Source organism: Uranotaenia lowii, chromosome 3 (assembly GCF_029784155.1).
Source record: "Uranotaenia lowii strain MFRU-FL chromosome 3, ASM2978415v1, whole genome shotgun sequence".
Classification (NCBI taxonomy): domain Eukaryota; kingdom Metazoa; phylum Arthropoda; class Insecta; order Diptera; family Culicidae; genus Uranotaenia; species Uranotaenia lowii.
The window spans coordinates 172,875,745-172,898,146 of record NC_073693.1 but is presented as its reverse complement, the minus strand read 5'-3'; the positions used below and the strand labels follow the sequence as shown (position 1 = coordinate 172,898,146).

At 38.9% G+C, this 22,402-nt stretch overlaps 1 protein-coding gene across 1 annotated transcript in view; it reads right to left on the bottom strand.

The window, feature by feature from the left end:
- Positions 1-7,048: 7,048 nt before the first annotated feature.
- The window catches only part of LOC129755310 (1-acyl-sn-glycerol-3-phosphate acyltransferase gamma-like), a 33,604-nt gene continuing 18,250 nt past the window's right edge, over positions 7,049-22,402 (bottom strand). The window contains exons 3-5 of the mRNA XM_055751743.1: positions 8,873-9,402; positions 8,443-8,800; positions 7,049-8,384 (exon numbers count right to left, since the gene is read on the bottom strand). Coding sequence (XP_055607718.1) covers positions 8,254-8,384; positions 8,443-8,800; positions 8,873-9,402 — 1,019 coding nt within the window. The 3' untranslated portion in view covers positions 7,049-8,253. The remainder of the gene's footprint in view (positions 8,385-8,442; positions 8,801-8,872; positions 9,403-22,402) is intronic.

Sequence of the window (22,402 nt, the reverse complement as noted above, 5' to 3'; positions counted from 1 at the left end):
CCGGAAACTGGAGCGGAAATGCAACAACATAAAAACACACAACAAAACCCATACACTGAGTAAAAACTGACGTCTAGCTAAATTTAAACAGCATACATCTAGTCTAAGGTTAGACGGTAAATGGTCAAGATTATAAGAATCATTAAATTATACTGATTACATTAATCACGAAAATGTATTTGGTGGAAAGTATATTCATTATAAATATACGTTACTGAAAAACAAACGGCTACGTTTTATTATTTTATAGTGATCACATTCAAATCTTGAGCACGATCCTTTATTTTTCTTGGTATAAGTATGATTAAAGCTATCAACAAGTTATAAGTGGTTGTCGGCCCAGATTATGCAGTGTTCCAAACAGCAAAAAATTCAACTGGAAGCGGAGTTTTACTTGCTGTCAACTCTAGACTGCCGGCTCAGCTTATCGAAGACAGTTCCTGGGACGATTTAGAACTTCTTTGGGCCCGCATTGATCTCGGTGATCGGAATTTGTACTTATGCGTAGTTTACGTGCCTCCTGATCGTTCTAGTGACCTGTATGTAGCTAAGTCTTTCTCGCGGTGCCTATCCAAAGTAAGCTCAATCATGCCTGGCTTGAAATGATGCCCTTCCAATGGCGGCTTTTCCGGTCCCCAGATCCTATGCGCTACTATCTCTCGGCTCCTTCCAACATCTTCCTGGACTCTTTAAGCACCGCGACTCTTCGCCTGATCAACAGCTTTGAAAACGAAAACGACCGTATGCTAGACCTCAATTATATTTTATTTACAAAGTATTCCGTCTCACGACATAACTTGACGAACATAATTCCTAAAATTCACTCGGTCCATGGTAACCGTTCTCCAATTTTCCGGACACCCCACGTTCGCCAGATCACGCTCCACTTGGTCTGCTAAACCTCTGCTTCATAAACGAAGGCTTCAAGAATCTGATTATTGATCTAGCTCCTGCTCCTCTTGTTAAAGTTGTTTCTCATCAGCCAGCTTAAGTGGTCTCACTCAATGTCACTAGAATTAACGCTCACAAAGAGGAAACCGCTCCCTTCTACCAGGCCTTCAAGAACGTCGACTACGAAGCTATCTCCCTCGTCCTGGATTCTATCGAATGGGAGAACGAGCTCGATATATCTAATCCCGATGCAGCCGCTGTGACTTTTTCAAACATACAGAACTGCATAATCAACCGTCATGTTCCGAAACGTACGTACTACGACAACTGAAGACGGCTAAAAACCGTGCTCTTCGAAACTTCAGCAAGTACAAGCCCCTCTGCACAAAGGAGAATACCGCAAGTTGAACACGGCGTACAAAAAAAAGCAGTAGGCGTTGCTACAAGAACTATCTCCACCGGCTACAGCGTAATTTTAAGACCAACCCGAGCTCTTTCTGAACGTACGTCAAAAATCAGCGGAAAGAATCCGGGCTTCCGTCCCAAATGTTTTTGAACGGCTATACAGCGAACACCGATCTTGAAATGTGTAATCTCTTTGCTGAGAAATTTTCTAGCGTTTTCACAACTGGGTTCATTTCCCCAGAGCAACTGGATATGGCTGTAGGAAATATCGCACCTCTAGATTCTTCCTTAAACGGTATTCTCTCCGATGACGCAGCCATTTTAAAGGTGACAGCAAAGCCTAAAAATTCATCATCTACGGGTCCGGACGGGATACCAACTATCTTCTTGGAACGTTTCATGCAGATTTGCTGACTCCCATCAGACATATTTTTCGCTGGACTTCGCAATATTTACCTCGCTCTGGAGCTTACATGTTTCCTGTTCACAAAAAAAGGAGATAAGATAAATGTGAACAACTACCGCGGAATATTAGCTCTGTGTTCAATAGCCAAACTGTTCAAATTCGTTGTTCTGGGTCCGATTTTCTCGTCCTCAAAGTAATACTTTTCCAACGATCAGCACGGATTTTTGCGGAAACGATCCAGAACAACAAATTTGCTGACTTAAACATCGTCCGTGCAAGATAGCTTCACCATGAAGTCCCAAACTGACGCCATCTATACTGATCTGTCTGCTGCTTTCGATAAAGTAAATCACGATATTGTTATCGCTGAACTCGAACGCTTAGGATTGTGTGGATCCCTACTGGACGGGTTTCTAAACTTTTCAACGGGACGAAAGTTATCAGTGCAAACTGGAAATTACTTTTCAAGACAATTCTCCGCTTATTCAGATGTGCCCCAGGGAGGCCACTAAGGGACCGATAATGTTTGTCATCTATTTTAACGATGTACTCACTCTCTTAAAGGGCCCAAAACTTGCGAATGCCGACGACCTCAAGCTTTTCCACACCATCAATAGCCAAGACGATATCGATCTCTTGCAAAGGCAGTTCAACCTTCGCTCACTGGTGTGACACCAACTGCTTGCCTATGAACCACAGTAAATGTGCGGTCATTTCATTTTCTCGCAAGCGGAACCCTCTTCATGCAGAGTACACTCTCGGGAACGAAACCATCGCCCGGGTGGACCACATCAACAATCTGGGCGTTATCCTAGACCAGGGGTTTTCAGATCGTGCTCCGCGGAGCACTTGGTGCTCCGCGAAGCTTTTGAAAGTGCTCCGCGACGTTCGCAATGAAAATCATAAACTAATCTTGAAAAACTCTGATTTTTTTATCGTTTCATTTTCATCGAAGCTTAAGAGAAAAAAAATATTCATATGGCATATGACAACGTCAACAAGCACAGTGTTGAGTTTGGATTTGTTGATCACTGTGGATCGCTGGTTAAAAAACGGAACATTGGCAAAACCCCCATCCAGAAGCACAGCCGACAGGTATGAATAAATGTGCCTAAATAGCAACTATTTTTTAATTTGGTTTCGTTCAATGTTTAGAGAGCAGAACCTTCATCGATGGATGTTGAGCTGGACTTGGGGGAAATCGAAGAACTTCAGCCGGAAGATGTATCCAACGTCAAAAAAAACAACAAAACGGAAATATCACGAAACGTTTCTTGAAATGGGTTTTACTGAAACGGGCGATAACATGCCACAGTGTGTTCTCTGCCCGGTAAGGTGCTTCCCAACAGTTCAAAGGTTCCGACAAAAATGCGCCAACATTTTGAAAAAAGTGCATCCGAAGTACGGAGGTGAGCCGAGCGATTTTTTCAAACGTAAACTTGAAGACTTGTCATTGACTCAGAATAACACGACTAATCGCTGAAACACACTCAATGAAAAGGCTGTTCTTGCGTCGTACTTAGTGAGCTACAGAGTTGCAAAAGCTGAAGAATCGCATACTATTGCTGAAAACTTATTCAAACCTTGTATTCAAGAAGTCGTCCGTGTCACGGTTGGTGATAAAACAGTGGAATTGGTAAATGCGATTCCCATGTCTGACAATACGGTTTCTCGGCGAATTTGTGACATGGTTGAAGATGTTGAAGGCATTTTAGTTTCACGATTGAAAACTTCAAAATTTTCAATGCAGCTTGACGAATCCTCAGATGTAGCAGGAATAGATGATTATGATTGTGTTACGGACAACGATATTCCATGGAAAAATTGTATTGGTGTATGTACGGATGGTGCGAAAGCTATGGTTGGAAATACTGCTGGAGTCGTTGCCAAGATCAAAGAAAAGCCCAAAGGTTGCGGTAGTAGTCATTGCACCCTTCTTCGACATGCATTCGCTATGAAGAAATTATCATCATCTTTGAAATATTGGTCGGAAGCTTAAAAATAATCAACTTTATTAAGGCTCGACCGAAAAATTCAAGGTTTTTCAAGGCGTTGTGCGAAATGATGAATAGCCAACATTCCACGATACTACAACATACCGAAAATTGCTGGTTATCTCATTGGCTTGTCAGGTTGGCTTATTTTGCTTACATTTTTCATTAAATGAATGACCTGCCTCTTTCAGTGCAAGGTGAAGAAATAACAATCTTCGATTCAAACGGCAAAACCATGAGCAGGGTTGGCATAATTCAACGTCATTAGTCAAATGACTGTGACTGTTGAGCCTCTTGGTCCGTCAAACTCATTTGACTGTTCCTTAACGACCAGTCACTTCGTTTACCGGTTATTCATTCCCCAGTCATTTGAAGCTAAAATATTAACCTAGTCAAGCAATCGCATTCAACCGACCGATGACGAAAAAGAAACGCATTTATTATTATTGTTGCTCCTGCCAGCAAGCCGAAGACGACCGAAGAGGAACAAGAAAAGCATTTATTATTATTGTTGCTCCTGCCAGCAAGCTCGTTTTCAGTTTTTTATTGCTATTGTTGCTCTCTGCCAGCAAGTCGTTCAATTAGTTGTACCTGCCGTCAGCAGCCGATCGAAGTGTGAAGAGATTTGCCAGTCACTGTCAGGAGAAATTTTGACCATGTGTAGGAGCTTCGCCAGTCGATGATGTAGAAATGTTGATTGTTGTCGTGCTTTATCCGTCATGCGAGTAGTGAGGCTCCGTCAATTGAGAAAAGTGCCAGTCGTTTGATGAAACAAAACTAGTCGGGTCAAGCGTGACGGGCGAAATTTACCATCACTGATCATGAGAAAAAAAATCAAACTTTGGGAAGAATCGCTCAAAAAGCTCAACCTTGACAGCTTTCCAAATTTAAAAAGCATTCAATCAGAAATAACCTCGAAGTTATCATCCGAAAACTTTCAAGAGCTCAACGAGTATTTACAGAAACGTATTAGGTATGACAATCACAACACTTTTCGTTGAAATATTTTTATTGTATTCCTTGATGTAAAGTTAAACTAAAAGGCCCACGTACCTAATAAAGTCATTTACAATTACAACTACAATGTTTTTCCGCAGGATTTGTTGAACAACTTTTAGCAATATTTCTCCGAAGAATATCATAAAAAGATCGAAGACTTGAAATGGGTGGAATAGCAGTTTTCAGTGTCAAAGAAACCAGAATCATTAACATCGCAAGAATGCTTGATAGATATGACATCGGATTCAAAGCTACAGGAAAGATTCGCTCCCAAGAAGTCGTTGGAGGAGTTTTGGTGTCAACTAAAAATGAATTTCAAATTTTGTCTGATGAAGCAAAATTTATCCTTCTGCCGTTTTCCACAACTTATCTATGTGTGTCTGAATTTTCCACATATCTCGCAACGAAGACAAAATACTGATCCCGATTAAACGCGGAACCAGACATCAGACTACAACTGACACAAATTGAACAAAACATTTTACAGCTTGAAAAATCGAAGAAAGCGTATTTGTTCTATTGAAATCATTTATTTTTTAATGTAAATAAAAACAAGACTATTCAAAAGTAGCCATTCATTACTCGTTTTAATGACTACGATGATAAAAATTATCGAATTTTCAAAACTCGGGTTTTTCATTCTTTCAAAAATGTAGGTGCTCCGCCAAAATTTTTGGTATTGAAAAGTGCTCCGCCAAGCAAAAGATCTGAAAACCCCTGTCCTAGACCATCGGCTGGAGTTTAAAACTCTTACGAATTATATCGAATTATATCGATAAAGTATCTAGAAGTCTTGGCTTCTTATTTCGCGTAACAAACGAGTTTCAAGATGTGTACTGCCTAAAAAGCCTATATTGCAGCATAGTTCGCTCAACTCTCAAATATGCATCTGCAGTTTGGTGCCCATTTTATAGAGTATCCAGCAGCGCTTCATACGGTATGCCCTGCGACACTTGAACTTGTTAGATCCGTTTCGTTTACCCAGTTACGAAAACCGTTGCCGCCTAATTGGTTTAGACACGCTTCAAATTCGTCGAAACGCTGCACGTCTTTTGGTCGTAGCGGATCTCCTTGCCTCGAGGATTGACTCTCCCATGCTGCTGGAGGCTATTCCCCTCAAGTGTGCGACCCCGAGAATTAAGGAACCAAAATCTGCAGCACTTTGTTGCCATCCGGCTTGATAACTACGGAGCCAACAGCGCTCTAATTGGACTTTTGAGAACTTTCAACCGCTTCGCCGAGTACTTCGACTTCGACGTTTCAAGGGTTTCAATTGATCAGTTTTAACTCATTATTTCATTAAGTTATCTTTAGGATCAACATGTGATCCGTTGATGTTTTTACACAGATATAGAATAGAGACATCATCCGAATTGTTTAACGAGTACGACTACCCACTACTTACTTCGGTACTTACTCAGTTAAGGTTTCAACACCGATTAAAAATTCAGGTTGCGTTGAGAAATTTTTTGCAGCGTATGCCAAAACCATCTAATGTTCCCGAATCTCGAATTGCATTGCCTTTTAACGACATCGACTATGTAGAATCTGGCATTTCTGATCCGGATATCGATAGCCTTTTGAGTACTACTGTATGGCGTTATCTGGCTAGCAATACTTTAGAAGCAATTCACTTTCTCAACCTGTTGTACTGCTGCAACTCCAATGATTTTCTGTGTTGACTCCAATGATTTTCTGTGTTGACATCCATCGACTTAATCTTTTCGACGTTGACTTTGAGACTTTCTGTTAGGCTATCGAGTTTGCTTTGAATATCCGACTCTCCGAATCCCTGGGCAAGCAATCAAAGGTTTCCACAGCAATCCTCGGTACGATCTACTTAATATCTCATCCAGGACGACATAGAAAAAGAACTTACTACTACGGTCCATATACATCCCCTTCATAAGCGTTGCACTCCATGATTGCTCAACGAACCAAATGAAAGATTGCTAACACAAGCAACAACAATCTCACTGTACAGTTTTGAGAATATCCTACTTTGAAATGAACCAATAACGATGCCGGCCAAGTCCATGAAGTCGATATAAGGAGAGGAGCATCAATTTTCTCCTGTGTCTTTTATAATCACTTTGCATTTTGCGTTGTACAGATAAAGTTTATCTGGCGCCAGCTCTGCCACTCTCTGTAAGGTCTCCTTTCTTCGGGACTGGCTATTATGTAGATATTGACAATTTCCACAAGCTGTTTGTATTAAACTTGGGCAAAGTTTAATGCAAAATCTGGCACAAAGCATAGATGTTATCAATGAACAAAGGATGCAGCCTCTGAAACAGCCTGAAGATAAAGGACAAGTTCTTTTTGCTCTACATCATACAGAAATAGGCGTGACTAACAATTACAACACTGTTTATTGACCTGTCTTTCCCAAACTTGGCAATTTCGTTCCATTTGTAAGCTACCCTGACGTAATATGAAATGAATTTGTTCTGGAAAACCATACCACCCTTAATGAAAATTTAAAGGAAATAAAGGATACAGATTACGTTTAATCATGCGATTGGACCTAAGAAGTCGAGTTTAGGAATGTGCCAATCAACTAGAAAAACGAAAAATGGTGAATTAAATATGTTAACAGAATTTCATAACGCTATAAGCTATCTTAAGTCGTCTGTGCGCTGTTTGTTTTTAATGAAGAACAAAAATGGGAAAATTCTGTAGTTAAACCTTATGCAAAAGGATAACTACCGTAAAGTATACGAACTGGGCTATGTTTTGGTAGCTCTTATATCTACAAAACATATTGAGTAAGGAAACAATCATAACACTACCGGATTATATTCATTATATGAAAGATATATTCGAATTCAAGAGAACATATTCAGTGATGGTGGTAACGTTTGTGCATATTTCGGTGGAAGATTTCATTTCAGTATTCTTTTTATAGAGTGAGTTCCCATTCGTTCCTTTTCGTCCTCAACAAACCCGTTCTCAAAGTGTTTATTTGTATCAACTCTGTTTAAAAATGTAATATCTACAGAGTTCATTTCGCCGCGTTGTATAAAGAATATCGGCGCCGAAATGTTGACAATAAATAGTTCCATCTCTTGAATTGTGATTTTATTTTCCGGATGATAGTTGCCTAAACTATCGATTTATTCCTATAGAGAAATGTGTGTATACAAAGAGCCAAAAACAACAACAACAGTACACCATTGTTCATGATTGTATAAAAGAAATGTTCCTATCGTTTAATATATATTTAAGGAAGATAAAACCATTCGATAATCCAGGATGTGCCTATTACATCGACTGCTACATTTCCTTCCGGAGCAATGTAATACGTTTTAGCAAAAATTTGGCATATAGTAAAAGGTGGTTCAACACAAGTCTTGTGGTGTTATTTTGGAAGGCTTTGTTCCCACACGAAAAAGGTCATTGTTTGCTTATAGCAAATATTTTTCTCGTATCAGAGAAAATTGTTGGAGTTAACCTACCTACGATTGTAATTTCGAATCAGATTTCGACGTGCGAGCTACGACATACACACAACACTAAATTTACACTCGAGCGCTTCGAAAAAAAAACTTATGCAGTTCACTTAGTTTTGGCCGTTTCCGAATTCGTATCTCCATTACGATGACTGTGCCCATTTACCTTGTCCGAACCGTAGGAAGAAGCTTTGCTAATTTTAGACATTCCGATTGCTTTCACCATCAGCAAGTGGACTGTAAGTATAACAAAAAGTTTAAAACCATGTTAATTAGTTGAGAAAACAAAACTTACATGCAAACAAAATGGAAGCTGCGATTGAAAAGCTTATAAGTTCTCCGGTGATCAGAAGTTGTGCCAAGTAATACACGATTGGCACCACGGTTATTATATTCCACGCAGCCATATTAATGAGGGTATGTATACGTGGTTTTAATTCGATCGGAACTTTGCGCGGTACGTTGGACCCTGTGAAAAAGTCGCCGTGAGTATGGAAACTTTCCTGCAGTTGGTCTTTTTCGCGGAAAAGTTCTTGAAGCCACTCGGCGGCTTCTTCTTCCTTCTCTGGGAGTGATTCTGTTGGAATTCTATGCACATGCATGTGTCCAATCAAGGGTTTTCCGTTCAGAATGTTGAAGATACTGGGTTTATTCTAGAATATTAAAAAAAATTAATAAAGATTTAAAAAAAAGAATTATGTGTTCTGTATAGGTAGTTAACTTACGGGTGAATCTTTGCTTATCGCTAGCTGGATACCCAGAATCGAACATTTGCCCCTCAGATGAGGCAAACTTGCAGTGAATCCTTTAGTGCGTGGTATCAAATGATGTTTGAGCTCAACCATTCCTCGTTCACGAGCAAACTTAACCGATGCCTCGTGCTTTTTCTCGGTAAAACGCGTACCTTCGGCGTTCAAGAGTAGCCACACCGGATCGGGGTAGTCCATAATTTCATTGATCTGACGGCCAATGATTTCCCTATCCTTTTCAAAAGATCGCTCCAAAAATACAAACTCTGCAAATTTCCATGCCCAACCAACCGTTGGAATATACTGTATCACTTTTTTGGCGTAAGCTTTGCAATTTCCTAATACGCCGACTTTCTCACAAAACATCCATCCCATCAACCAATCGACTTCATAGGTGTGATTCATGAGGAGCAGAACGTGCTCTTTGCCGCAATATTTTAGATCCTCTTCACTTATATAAACGTAAAGTTTCGTACCTGACCACCAATCGGCTAAAAACACCAATTCTAGAAATAAAGGAATGATATTCGATTTAGTTTAAATAACAGGAAATTAATCCTATCAACGAGTTTAACAAAAATGTATATGCCTTTAAACTGGTTGAAACGGAACAAACTCTATATCACTCACCGCACGAAACAACCACCAACGTCAATTCGAGATAATACTTCAAGCAACTTTTGAACGCGTTCTGATTTGACCCAAAAATGCGTTTCAAATAAACGAAATAAGTATGTAGGGGAGATAAGGGCATAATGGACACCTTAAGGAACACGCTTATTTAACCATAGAAAACAGCTATGATATGTGACTTACATCATTGTTTCGTGTTCAGACACTAAAAAAGACGATTTCCTAACTGACAAAGCTTGAAAAAGTAGATAAAAACGTTTAAAATGCATTTCAATTTTTATTGCCGAAAGCTTAAAATCAGTCACTGTAGGGGCATAATGAGAACCTCTACTGGGGCAGTATAAGCAACATTATTTAATCGGGGCACGATAAGCGTTTTCTGCCGTGGAATCTAGTAGCGAATTTCACCAGATGAAGTCAACTTAATAATAGAGCTACATCTTGATTGTTGCAGTCGTACATTTTAGATCAAGATGATTCGAAGATCTTAAAAGCTTATTTCCTGGTGCTTCTGCTTCAAAATTATTATATTTTCGTCACTTGAGAACCTAGATGTTTTTGTTTAAATATTTCTGTAAAGATGATATGGAGATTTCTTTTTTGGTGAAAAATTAATACTGTAGGAAGTACAAAACTAATCCTCATGAAAATTTATTCAAGAAAATGCATACTTTTCTAGTAAAGAGAAGTGCTTACTATGCCCCAGGTGCTCGTTATGCCCTTATCTCCCGTTATTATGTTGAGGCATGGTATACAGACTTCAGCAAATCATTTGATCGTATAGATATACCGATGCTACTTTATAAGCTGCAAAAAATTGGAGTTGATTTGGGACTTCTGAAGTGGCTTGAATCATATTTAACAAACAGATAACAAATAATAAAATTTAATGGAAAGAAGTCTAATCCCATTAGGTGTTCCACAAGGGTCACATTTAGGACCGCTTCTTTTTATCTTGTACGCAAACGACATTACCTTCATCCTTAAAAATCTTAAAATGCTCATATACGCCGATAACAGCTTCGTAAGCTAGGTTGGGCATTACACCGTCTTCCATCATATGAGGCTCGCTGCATGTTGATCGACATCCAAACATTAAGAAAACGGCGAGAGTATGCAATGATTTCTTTTGTAAACGATATTGTTTCGCAGAGAGTTGATACAGCTGAACTACTTTCCAAATTAAATTTTTACGCGCCAACAAGACGACTTTGAAACCGAAGTATATTTGCCCTCAACCATCATCGCACAGAATACGCAAAAACTGAGCCAACCAACAGCATGATGAACTCTTATTATCAACATTGTGAAGCCACTGACTTTACAACTTCTCGGCGTAAACTGAAAGAGTATTTTAAGTCATTGAACTCACAAACATAATTATTTTTATATTTTTGTATAGTCTTGAGCAAAACCAACAATGTATGTGTCTGATTAGAACGCACGCGTTTTTTTCGTCCGCAGAAAATTTCCGTGATTTTTCCAGAAAGTTAGATTATACAAGTGAAATTGAAGTGTTCCATCCACAAATTTAAACGTTTTACGATCTTCTCGACTGTATCCCCGGCGAGCATTAGTTGTCCCCATTGAAAACCGACGGGAAAAGTGTGGAATTGTGGTTCTAAATAGTAACAAGCCTTCAGAAATCAAATAAAATTAGGATTGAAGTGTACACTGGCTGGTGATCCATAACAGAGTCGTTGCTCAAAACAAGCAAGCGCCTTTGAATTTGCAATCGAGGAAGTGAAAGATTTCTTTAACAAAAGGGTGATTAAGAAAACAAACAAAAGTTGAATTGGAAAAGTGATTGTATAGTGGCATTAAACAGTGTTTGTTTGTTTCGTCATAAGTATAAAGTTATGAGGTTTTCACAAACATGTTTTCGGTTGAAAACGACATAACTACGACTTTTCGAGATTTATTGAGTTCCTAGAAAATGCTTTATGGGATCGAGCTGCGCGAAGTTTATCTTGAGTTTTTGTGCCTTGGTGTCGTTGGGCCAGGAGTTGTTTGTGAGGTGCTGTTGAAGAGATGGGTGGATGGCGGCAGATGTTCCGTTCACTCCATAGAAGACGGACGAAGATGTATTTTCACTACCGGGCAAGCTGCGACTGCCAAGTGACAATGAAGAACAGGTCGATTCACGCACTGCCTGGCCTCACTGGTTTTGACATTTCGCGATTCCTGTTTTGATTCCTTATTTTCCAATTCTACACGCTGAGGAAGCAAATCAAACATTTCGGTCATCATTTAATTCTCATTCACACGTTTTTAGCGAAAGTACTCAGCTCAATTTTGGGATAAAAAAAAATTAAAAAGAAAATTAGATGTTTTCAGTATCAAATAATTAAAAATCAATTATTTTGTTTGTTAATCCAGCTGGAATAGATGAACTTAAACTTAAAAGTTAAACCACTGCACTGACCACTGACTGGACACTCGATTTTGGTTTTTAGCGCTGCTCGAAAATGAACGAGAATGCCGATACCAGTAAAATTTTCATGCCCGAATTGCTGCCGCGCAATGTCGACGATAAGAGGCTTCTAGCCAAAAACTGAGAGGAATTTTGTTCTATAAGTCTCGTGTCAGTGTGATTAATGGTTAAACTGACGTTATTTTTATTCCTCGAAAATATCATATCGTAAAAATTTATAATAGTTAAGCCTTTTCTTTCGGAATGTTTTCCGGAGAATTTTCCTTTATTAGATTCTTCTGTCCCTGAATAGTGTTTTCGTATAAGTATGTGCATTTGTTTTACAGCTTCCGGTCAAAATAACACAAGAAATTTCCGGACAGTCGATTCGGCACATTCGAAGTTTTTAGAAGTTTCCACATTTGGACATTTGATGGAATTTTTTATTTCAAGTAGACTCGCTTTCCCAGAATATCCAATGCAAAGTGGGTTGGTCCAGAACAAATTTGTTAAAGAAGGGGTTTGAAAACATGTTGAAACATTTTAATAAACAAACCTCCTTTTCGATTTTTTTTACGAATTTTCAACTTTCTGTTCATTTTCAAAGAGATAAACATGAGAAACCAAAAAAGTTGAAGAGGTTGTATCTGAGACGACCGTGATTCGTAGAATTACGTAATATCGATCGCGACACACTTGTTTCAACTCTTCAAACCATGATTTTCAGAAAACTTTCTTTTTAAAATCTGGTCCTGTTAAATTATTCTTTTTTAAGTCAACTGATATAAATTTTTTTTAAGTAAAGTATTGTTCGATAAAATAGCGATATAACAAAACCAACTTTTCCTTAAACTTATTGCTCGTGATATCTACTCAAAATGTCCACGTATGTTACTGTCAGAACTCCATTTCAACTTAAAAAAAATTTGGATCAACATATACTTCGGAAGATCTGATTTCAGTAAAAATTGGTTCTACAAAAAAAAATGTGAGTGCTGAATTAAAAAAAATTGTGGAGTGACACTTATTAGGGGTTTTAAAGTAGAAAACTCGTGGCATCATCCGAGTGCCACAATAGAAATATACGCCACCATTGATAAGGCGTTCCAGATAAAAATCATTAATTCGGAAATGCTTCGATGAATTCTCAAGACCCACACGTTAAGAAGTGAGTCTGGATTTCCAAATGAAATTAATATGTAAATACATCACTCGCGTCGTCGAAAAACTAACCGGTCGGGATGAGCGCTAAGCAGTGGCAAGCAATCTAGGGCTGAAGAAAGGCAAGGCAGGGCAGCGCAGCAGCTACACTAGAAGCAGCGACGGGGACTGGGCCACATACGGGACGGAACATCAGCAGCAGGGAATGGGCAGCAGTCCTTGGGCTAGGCCGGGCAGCAGCAACAGCAGGAGTTCTCGTCTCGGCAACAATTTTACACTTTCACATCAGATGATGTTGGGAACAAGGCTTTTAAGCCTTTCCTTTCGATGTCCGTGATAGAGAAAGGCTGTTTCACGAAGACAAATTTTGTCTGAGAATACGGATGAAAATTTTACAAAAATATATTTTTAAATGCATTTTTTTTAATATTTCATAGTTGATAGCGATTTTATTATCATCAAATATGTAGGTGATTGGTGTTATCAACACATGAAGCAATTTACATTAGAATCAGTCAACGAATTACATTAGATAACCTTTGAATGGTGGGTTGGGTGCTATAAATTTGACTAACCCAGGTTTTAAAAGTTGAAAATAATACTCTTAGAACCATTAGAATTTTGAAAAAACAGCTATTATAACAAGACGAACAATTTAGCTACACAACTCTATGCAATTTTTTTTGGTGAGAAACATCCCACGGCAGTTTTCAGAGCTCAGCTTAAAAGTATTAAGATTTCCTTTACCGTTTGTTGTTGTTATTATTGGTTTTTAGTTGGATCGTACAACGGGTGGATTAATGAGGAGAATTGTTTTTTCTAAAATTGGATTGAATAAAATCAAAAAGCCGATGAACAGCCACCCAGATGATGATTCTCAGGATCAGTCTACCAGCTATCCGGATTTCTAACTGTTCTGGAGGGTAGCAGGAGAAGCTGAGGTAAACGATATCAGTGGTGCAAGATGCCTCGAAATGAGCGTTTTTTCTCACTTCATCAGGCGCTCCATGCATAAAACGGAGCTTCGGATTTGAGTCAATATATTTTTAAAGCTAATAGTTGAGTCACTTATAGTTTGAAGACAGGTAAAGCAGGCATTTCCATCGAACTTCACACGCCGTAAAGTTTTCTTGACCAGTAGCGAGCCATATTGAGAACAACACCGGCTGGACAACGGCAGCAGTATCAGAAGCTGTTGTATGGTCGGAAAGCAGCGACGGCAGCAAAGAACAAGAAGCACTCATAAAATTTTTGTTCGCTCCTATCGACCACACGGGAGAATGCCCAAAAACCAAATGAAACCGTGACGGCGGAATCATTGCTTTTTTATAACTTCTGATCTAGTGCAGTTTTGGTCGGCGCTCGGGGTTTTTTTCGCTCGGGTGTTTTGCGCACCAATTTGTATTTGCGCTTTATTAGTATTGGTGTACCAACACATAGCCGACCCAAAATGATGTTCGGAAAAGATGTCTTTGAAAGAGGCGTTTTTCGTGACGCGAGATCCGTTCGCGATTTTCAATTTGCCCCCCTATAGTGTTGCCGTAAGACGTAATTCTACGTCAAAAATGCGCTAAATTTAATTCACAAAATGGAACTTGGTTTTTTGCTATCCTTAAACTGAGTTTTGAGTTAAATTTCTTGACCGTGCAGCTACACGAAAAATTTCGCCGCACCCCATTTCTCGTTCGTTAAATTTTGTAAACAGGACGTGCGAACTGTCACCACAAAAGGGAGAATACGTCATCGTGAATCGACCCATTTCCTGATTGCTGCGATCTTTTTGAATAATCCAAAAAGGAGCAATGCTGCTACCCACTTATGGAAATGGGTTTGTAAAAGTTTCCATTAATTATCTTCAGCGGGGGTAATCAAAGCTAAGTATAATTTTAATTCCATTCTATGTTTTTATTTGTATAATGATTTTGAATTATTAACTTTCCCTTCTACAAAGAATTGTTATTAAAATGCCCATTTGAATACTGAAAATAAACATCGGTTGTATGTAGTATCGCACCCAATTGTATGTCAATAAAACCATTCTAGTTATTAACAGAACTCGAAAGGTTTTTTTTCTTCTGATGTTTTCTTTGTTCTTTTTTTAAGTGTTCCTGGGGGAGGGGATATGGGAACACTAATTATGTTTTTCTTATTCTTCTAATGTTTCTTTTCAAGAGCGAGCAAAGGCGCTATATCCAAGGTCAATGATCAGAAATGATAGTGCGTCGAAATCCAACACTCTAAATTACTATTGCTATTCACGATAATATAATACTTAAATTGTAATTTAAAAATCATAAAAGTTAAAGGAGAAAATTAAAGAAATTTGGATAGAAATATTGGAGTTTTGGATTTCTGTGCAGAAAAACATCATTTCCATCCACAGCAGGACGAATGCATAGGGGCCATCATCAAGGAGCACAAAAAAATTTAGCATATGTGCTTCCAACGTTAAAATCTTAGTTATAAGTAGCCATGGAAACGTATGGTACTGTTGTCCACGTTTCTTCTTCCCTGTGTTCCAGTTGTCTCTGCGTTCAATACTGCACAGTGGGCCCGGCCTAGTTAAGATGAGTAGTAAATGTACTTTTACTAGTCACCGGGATGCTGACAAGATCTGGCTGTGCATGTATCATAAGCATAAGCATAAGCAAACCAACAATGTATGTGTCTGATTGATGTGATGATTGACGAAATAAATAAATAGAGCTTTTTTTTTCTCTCGGGGCCCCCCTAAGCCGGGGGCCCGAGGCAATCGCCCCTATCGCCCCCCCTCCCCCTCCTTAATCCGGACTTGACCACAATTCAACTTTCACATGTCCTAGATCAGGGGTTTTCAGATCATTTGCTCGGCGGAGCACTTTTCAAAACCAAAAATTTTGGCGGAGCACCTACATTTTGTAAAGAATGCAAAACCCGAATTTTGAAAACTTGATAGTATTTATCGTTTAAATAAGATGTCTCTTGTCATCGTAGTCAATTAAATCAGCAATGAATGGCTACTCTTTTAATAATCTTGTTTTTATTAACAAAGTATGTGTCATAAAAAATAATGATTTCAATAGAACAAATACGCTTTCTTCGATATTTAAAGCTGTAACAAGTTTGGTTAAATTTGTGTCAGTTGTAGCCTGACATCTGGTTCCGCGTGAAGTCGAAATCGGTATTTTGTCTTCGTTGCGAGATATGTTAAAATCAAGACTCACATAGAGAAGTTGTGGAAAACGGCAGAAGGATAAGTTCTGCTTTATCGGACAAAATTTGAAATTCTTTTTTCAGTTGACACCGGAGTTGACTTCGGAGAATTTTGCTGAAAGCTGTTCAACAAATCCTGTGGCAAAACATTGTAATTGTAATTGAAAATGACTTAATTGGACACGTGGGCCTGTTAGTTTAAGTTTACATCAAGGAATACAAAAATAAATTAATTAACGAAAAGTGTTGTGATTGTCATAATTCTTGGACCTTTTCGGATAATAACTTTGAGGTTATTTCTGATTGAAAGCTTTTTATATTCAGAAAGCTGTCCAGATTGCGCTTTTTTAACGATTAACGCCCAAAATGCACTTTTCGCTTGACGGTCATGATTTTGCTGTTTTAGTCGAAGTTTGTTATTCCTTTACCTTGCATTGAAAGACTGAAGACATTCATTTCATGAAAAATGTCAATCGAATAACCCAAACTGACCATCATTCAATCTTACCCCCAATTCCAAATAATTGTAGCTCAAAAACGCTCTGATTTCCGATCTTAATTCAAACAGGCGAGACAACTTTTTTCTACGAGATAACCAGCGATCTCCGGTATGAAGTAGTAACGTGGAATGTTGGCTACCCATCTCTTCACAAAACGCCATGAAGAGCCTTGAATCTTTCGGTCGAGCATTAATAAAGTTGATTACTTTTACGCTTTCGTCCAGGACTTCCTCAAAGATGATGATAGTCTCATCTTTGATCTTGGCAACAGTATTTTCAACTATAGCTTTCGCACCGTCCGCATCAATGCAATTTCTCCATGGAATATTGTTTTCCGTAACATAATCATCAATTAGCTTGAAAATTTCAGCCCCCGTCGTGGAAGTTGGAATCTTCTTCGAAACATTCTGAACTTTGATATCGAACAAATATCATCAGAATTGCTAGTCTTGCTACATCTGTGGATTCGTCAAGCTGCATGTCGAATTTAGAAGTTTTCAATCGAGGAACTAAAATGCTTTCAACAGCTCCAGCCATGTCACAAATTCGCCGAGAAATCGTATTGTCAGATATGGGAATGGAATTTACCAATTCCACTGCTTTATTAACAATCATGATACGGACTACTTCTTGAATACAAAGTTTGATTAAGTTTTCAGCAATAGTATGCGATCCTCCAGCTTTTTCAATCGGTAGCTTACTAAGTACGGCGCAAGAACAGCCTTTTCATTGAGTGTTTTGCACGCTCAGTCCTTTAACACAACATTGTTCGACCAAAGCAGTGCATTTCGACAATTCACAATTCTTTGCATACAGGGATTAAGCCGCCAGTAAAAGCAAAGTAAACTAAATTTATTCGTTCGTACCTTATCCCCTGTGAATATTTTTTTGTCATGCTTCGATAAAAAAAAATCTGAGTTTTCAAAGTTGATTTATGATATTCATTGCGTACGTCGCGGAGCACTTCCAAAAGCTTCGCGGAGCACGATCTGAAAACCCCTGTCCTATCGTTCGTTGCATCATTAAAATAGTTCTCAACAAATTCCCATTAAAAGTGAAAAATTCAAAAATGTTGGGGAAAGCAACGGTACTTTTGTGAAAAATTTCTAAGTTTACACTTGCCCCATTCATTTTTTTTTTATAAAATCTTTTATTATTGACTGATTATCTTAAATTAAGTTTACAGAAATTGCCACTATTCGTATTAAGTTACACATGAAAAATATGAATCTAGTAGTTGAAGTGAAAAATTTGGTGGCTGTGTAGAAAGAATAAATTTGATGTATTGGATATAATATTTCATGGCAATCATTCGTTGATTTCTTCTTAGCGTTTGTAGTTCAGGAATCACCAGCCGATCGAAAGATAGAGTTGAGACACCAGCTTTTGTTCGGAGAAAATCCAAAGCATGTTGCCAAAGACTCCTTACACCTGGACAGGTAGCAAATTTATGCACCAACGTTTCAATTGACCCACTGTTGCATTGATCGCAGATGATTGAATCAGCTCGTCCGATGGAGTGCATAATTTCTCTGTGTGGAACTTTACGATGCACTAACAGAAAATACAAACTCCTCTCTTCACTGCTTAAGGATTTGTGCTTAATATTTTTCCATACATTGGACCACCTGACGGAAGCATCGTTCGTGAATACTGGATCTGGAATAACTTGGATTTTGGCAGCATACAGTGCTCGGGATGTAGGGTTCTGTATTATGTTTTGGGGGAACTCCATCATTGCGTCCTTCACAACTTTCAAACAAGGATAGTAGGACGGTATAAACTGATTATTTGCTGCCAACAGTTGTGATGCAAAAGGCATGCAAGGAAGCGTCTGGAGATTCCGATTTACTAGTAAAGCAGAACATTTCTCAGAGGGTAAGTGTAGGTTGAGGCCACCTCTTGAAAGTGGTAGAGCAAGATTCACAATTCTGACCCTTGGGTGTTCGTTTCCCCACAAAAACCATCGAATCGTAGTGGTTATTTTTGCAACGTTCACATTTGTGATGCTTAGCACAGAGCTTAAAAACCAGATTTTGGAGGTAACAAAAGTATTCACTATGATCACTTTTTGTAGAAGGGTCAAAATTCGTCCTCTATAAGCGTTCAGAAGACGCACCATAGCGGCGATAACTGCTTTCCAATTTTCGCGGATCATTGCCCTTTGGTTGTTGTAGAAGATTACTCCAAGCACTTTCATTGATTCAATAATTTGTAGCCAGGTAGGTGAATCGAGAGTTCGATTCGAAGAAATTCCTATCTCGATAGCCGTGGTTTTATCTAGGTTGAGCCGTGAACCCGAAATAGCTCCAAATTCATCAAATATTTCTTTCACGCGATGTATCTTTTGGGTGTCAACAGTTACGATTGTCACATCATCCGCATATGCACACACTAGGTCCAATTCACCTCCGCACGTCTGTTGGAGCTGCTCGATCAGAGGATGCATGTATAGAATGAAAAGATGCATTGAGATCGGATCGCCCTGTCGAACAGATCTCTCAATTTGGAATTCTCTACTTAATTTGCCGTTTATCAAGATTTTTGAGTGTGCTGAATCTCCGATTTTAGAGAGAAGTGCTATAAAATCAGTATTGATACCCATGCTTCTCATGACATCAAATAGGAATGGTCGTTCCATTCGATCGAATGCACTCTCAAGGTCGAAAGATATCATGTGTCCTCTTGCTCTTTTATGTCTTATTTCTATTATTTTATCTTTCATGGAGAGGAGAGCTTCAAAAATGTTTCTACCCTGGTTTGAGCACTTTTGAGCCGACGAAAGAAGTGGATGTGAAGAGAGAAGTTTTTCCAGCCTTGCTTTTAAGATTCTCGATAACAGTTTGTAGTCACAATTCAACAGTGTAATAGGTCGAAACTGTTTGATTGAATCGTGACCATTTCTTTTAGGACACAAAACGATGACTCCATCCACGAACTTTTGGTGTATATTTCCACGAAGTGCTTCGTTGAGGATCGCGTTCAATTCTCGGTGGATAATGTTGAAGATTTTTTTGTAGAGTTCCAGTGGTAGACCATCAATCCCGGCTGATTTTCCTGTTGCGCTGCTCATAATTGCTTCAAAGATCTCAGACGTTGTTATATCCGACATAAGACTTCTGTTGACTCCGTTTTCTGAGGGTATACGGTTTCCGCTGACGTAGGTATGAGCCCTCGTTGGAAAAGATGTGTACAGTTGTTTGAAGTGTTCAAAGATGTTCTCCTCTATCTCGGTTGAATCATTTAGCACCTGTCCATCTGTTTTACGTAATTTGGTGATATAACTACGCTTACGTTGACGAATCTTATCACCCACTTGAAGTGTAGATAGTCTTTCACCAGCAACGAAACGATCGTTTATTTTGGCGAAGTTCTGGGAAAATTCTCTCTGCGACAGCAGTAGCTGACTCTTTATGGCATTGATTCTCACTAAAGCTGTTGGATCGGTGGCATATTCTTCGTAAGCTTGATGCAGGTGTCTGTGAAGCATTTCAAAGTTAGCGTGAAAGGTACGGAATGACTCTCCGGATTTCCATTTCAAGAAACTTTGAAGTTTTGGCTTAGCAAAGTTGATCCACCAATCCATCCATCTAACGTAATTTCGCCTTTGCCTGGTCCAATGTATCCATTTGATTTGAAGCTCATCGATCACCTCACTTGTGAGTATGTGTGGTTTAAGTGACCAATATCCCTTACCATAAGAAACGGATCGTAGAGGTAAGCAAATACGAATCTGGTATGCTTTATGATCAGAAAATGATGTTGCACACATGCTTGCGGTTCTCAAATGTGGTTTTAAATTTTCGCTAACGTAGATTCTATCTATTCGAGAGCAGGAACTAGGGCGGATGTAGGTATACTCAACATGGTCTCTGTGAAGGCATTTCCATGTATCAACCATACACAAATGTTGGATGCTTCTTTGAAGTGCTGGGCTATGGTTGTTGATTCCTGTAGCATCTTCTGCAGAGATCACTGAGTTAAAATCTCCACCCAAAATTATGTTACCTTGAGCATTTCTCAAATAAAACGCTAAGGTTTCGTTGAAGAAACTTTCTCTATACGCTCTGTTCTGTGTACCAGAAGGAGCATAGATGTTGCATATCAATATATCACCGGGAAGGATAGCAGTGATAAGACGACCGTCAATACTTTTCTCAAGTCTTAGAGGCTGTATGTGTGGCTTGAAGGCAATAGCTGTACCACGGTAGTGTTCGTCAACGTTTGTGTAGACTGTGTATCCAGCGAGTTCGAAGTTGTTTGTTGGAACCTCTTGTAGTAGTATGATGTCGATGTCTTTGAGTTTTGCCAAATATTGCAGAGAGTTGATTTTGGTAGTGTTAGAGATGACATTAATATTTATTGTTGCTATATTATAGCTATAGTGTGTCGATTGCATCATTTAAAATTTTGGTTTTTTCCTTCTCAGGTTTTTGATACTAGAATCAGAGGCGTCACTAGGCATATCGTCTGCTGTTTTCGATCGAGAGCGAACTGTTTCCCATTTTTCATCACCAGTATCGTCGTGTTCTTCAGCAAGTATAATTTCTTCTACTACCACTTCCATATTGGCATCAGCATTATCACTTTCAACATTCATAGTTTGATCTTCGATCAAAGCTTCTACAGTTGATTTTTGGCTATTTTCGATGGGATTAGCCACTGTTTCACTTGAGTTCGAATATGACTGGAGAGACGCATTTTTCACCATTGTCGCAAAGTTCGGAGCATTTTCATCACTTGGTTTGAGCCGTTTTTGAATGTCCATTTTTTCCCTTTGCAGTTTTCGGTTTTCGGTACACCCAAAGCCAGTATGTATGTGTAGACCACAATGACGACAAGTCGGAACTTGACCGAAGTATGTAACATAGGTTAACTCGCCATCGATTGTAATATAGGAGGGAATTGCTTGTCGAAGAATCATCTTCAGCACTTTTGCACCAGTTTCTACATTGCAGTAGATGAAACTATCAGACCACACTACATTTCGAATATTTAACACATCACCGTATTGTTTCATATGCTTAATTATTTGATCGTTAGTCACACATTCTGAAAGGTCATGTAACTTTACATCGACCGCCCCATCTTCCATTTTAAGGGAAACACTGTAACGTTTTCCATCGATTTCGATAGAATGCATGACATCATGATTTTTCACTGTTTCTTGCGCAGTTTGAAGGTCCACAGTTTTGATGAAGTAACAATTGTTTGCAACACTTGGTTGGATTCTTAGGACTTTGTTCACTGGTAGTTGAAGTTTGCTAAAAGCAAACTCATGAATAGCTTCATAGCTAGGACGTTTTGGAAAGTTCGATAAATCGATTTTAAACGTATTTTCTCTCCCATGACTTGAAGCCATGGCTTCACGACGGATTTAGTAGCTCAAAGCTACTACAATGCTTGGAAATAATACTCAGAACGAAATTAAGTAAAGGCACGCGGCGCTTTCGTAAGACGTCTGATCACCGTGGGAGATCAAGCGGAACTCATAAAATAGTTCTCAACAAATTCCCATTAAAAGTGAAAAATTCAAAAATGTTGGGGAAAGCAACGGTACTTTTGTGAAAAATTTCTAAGTTTACACTTGCCCCATTCATGGAGGCA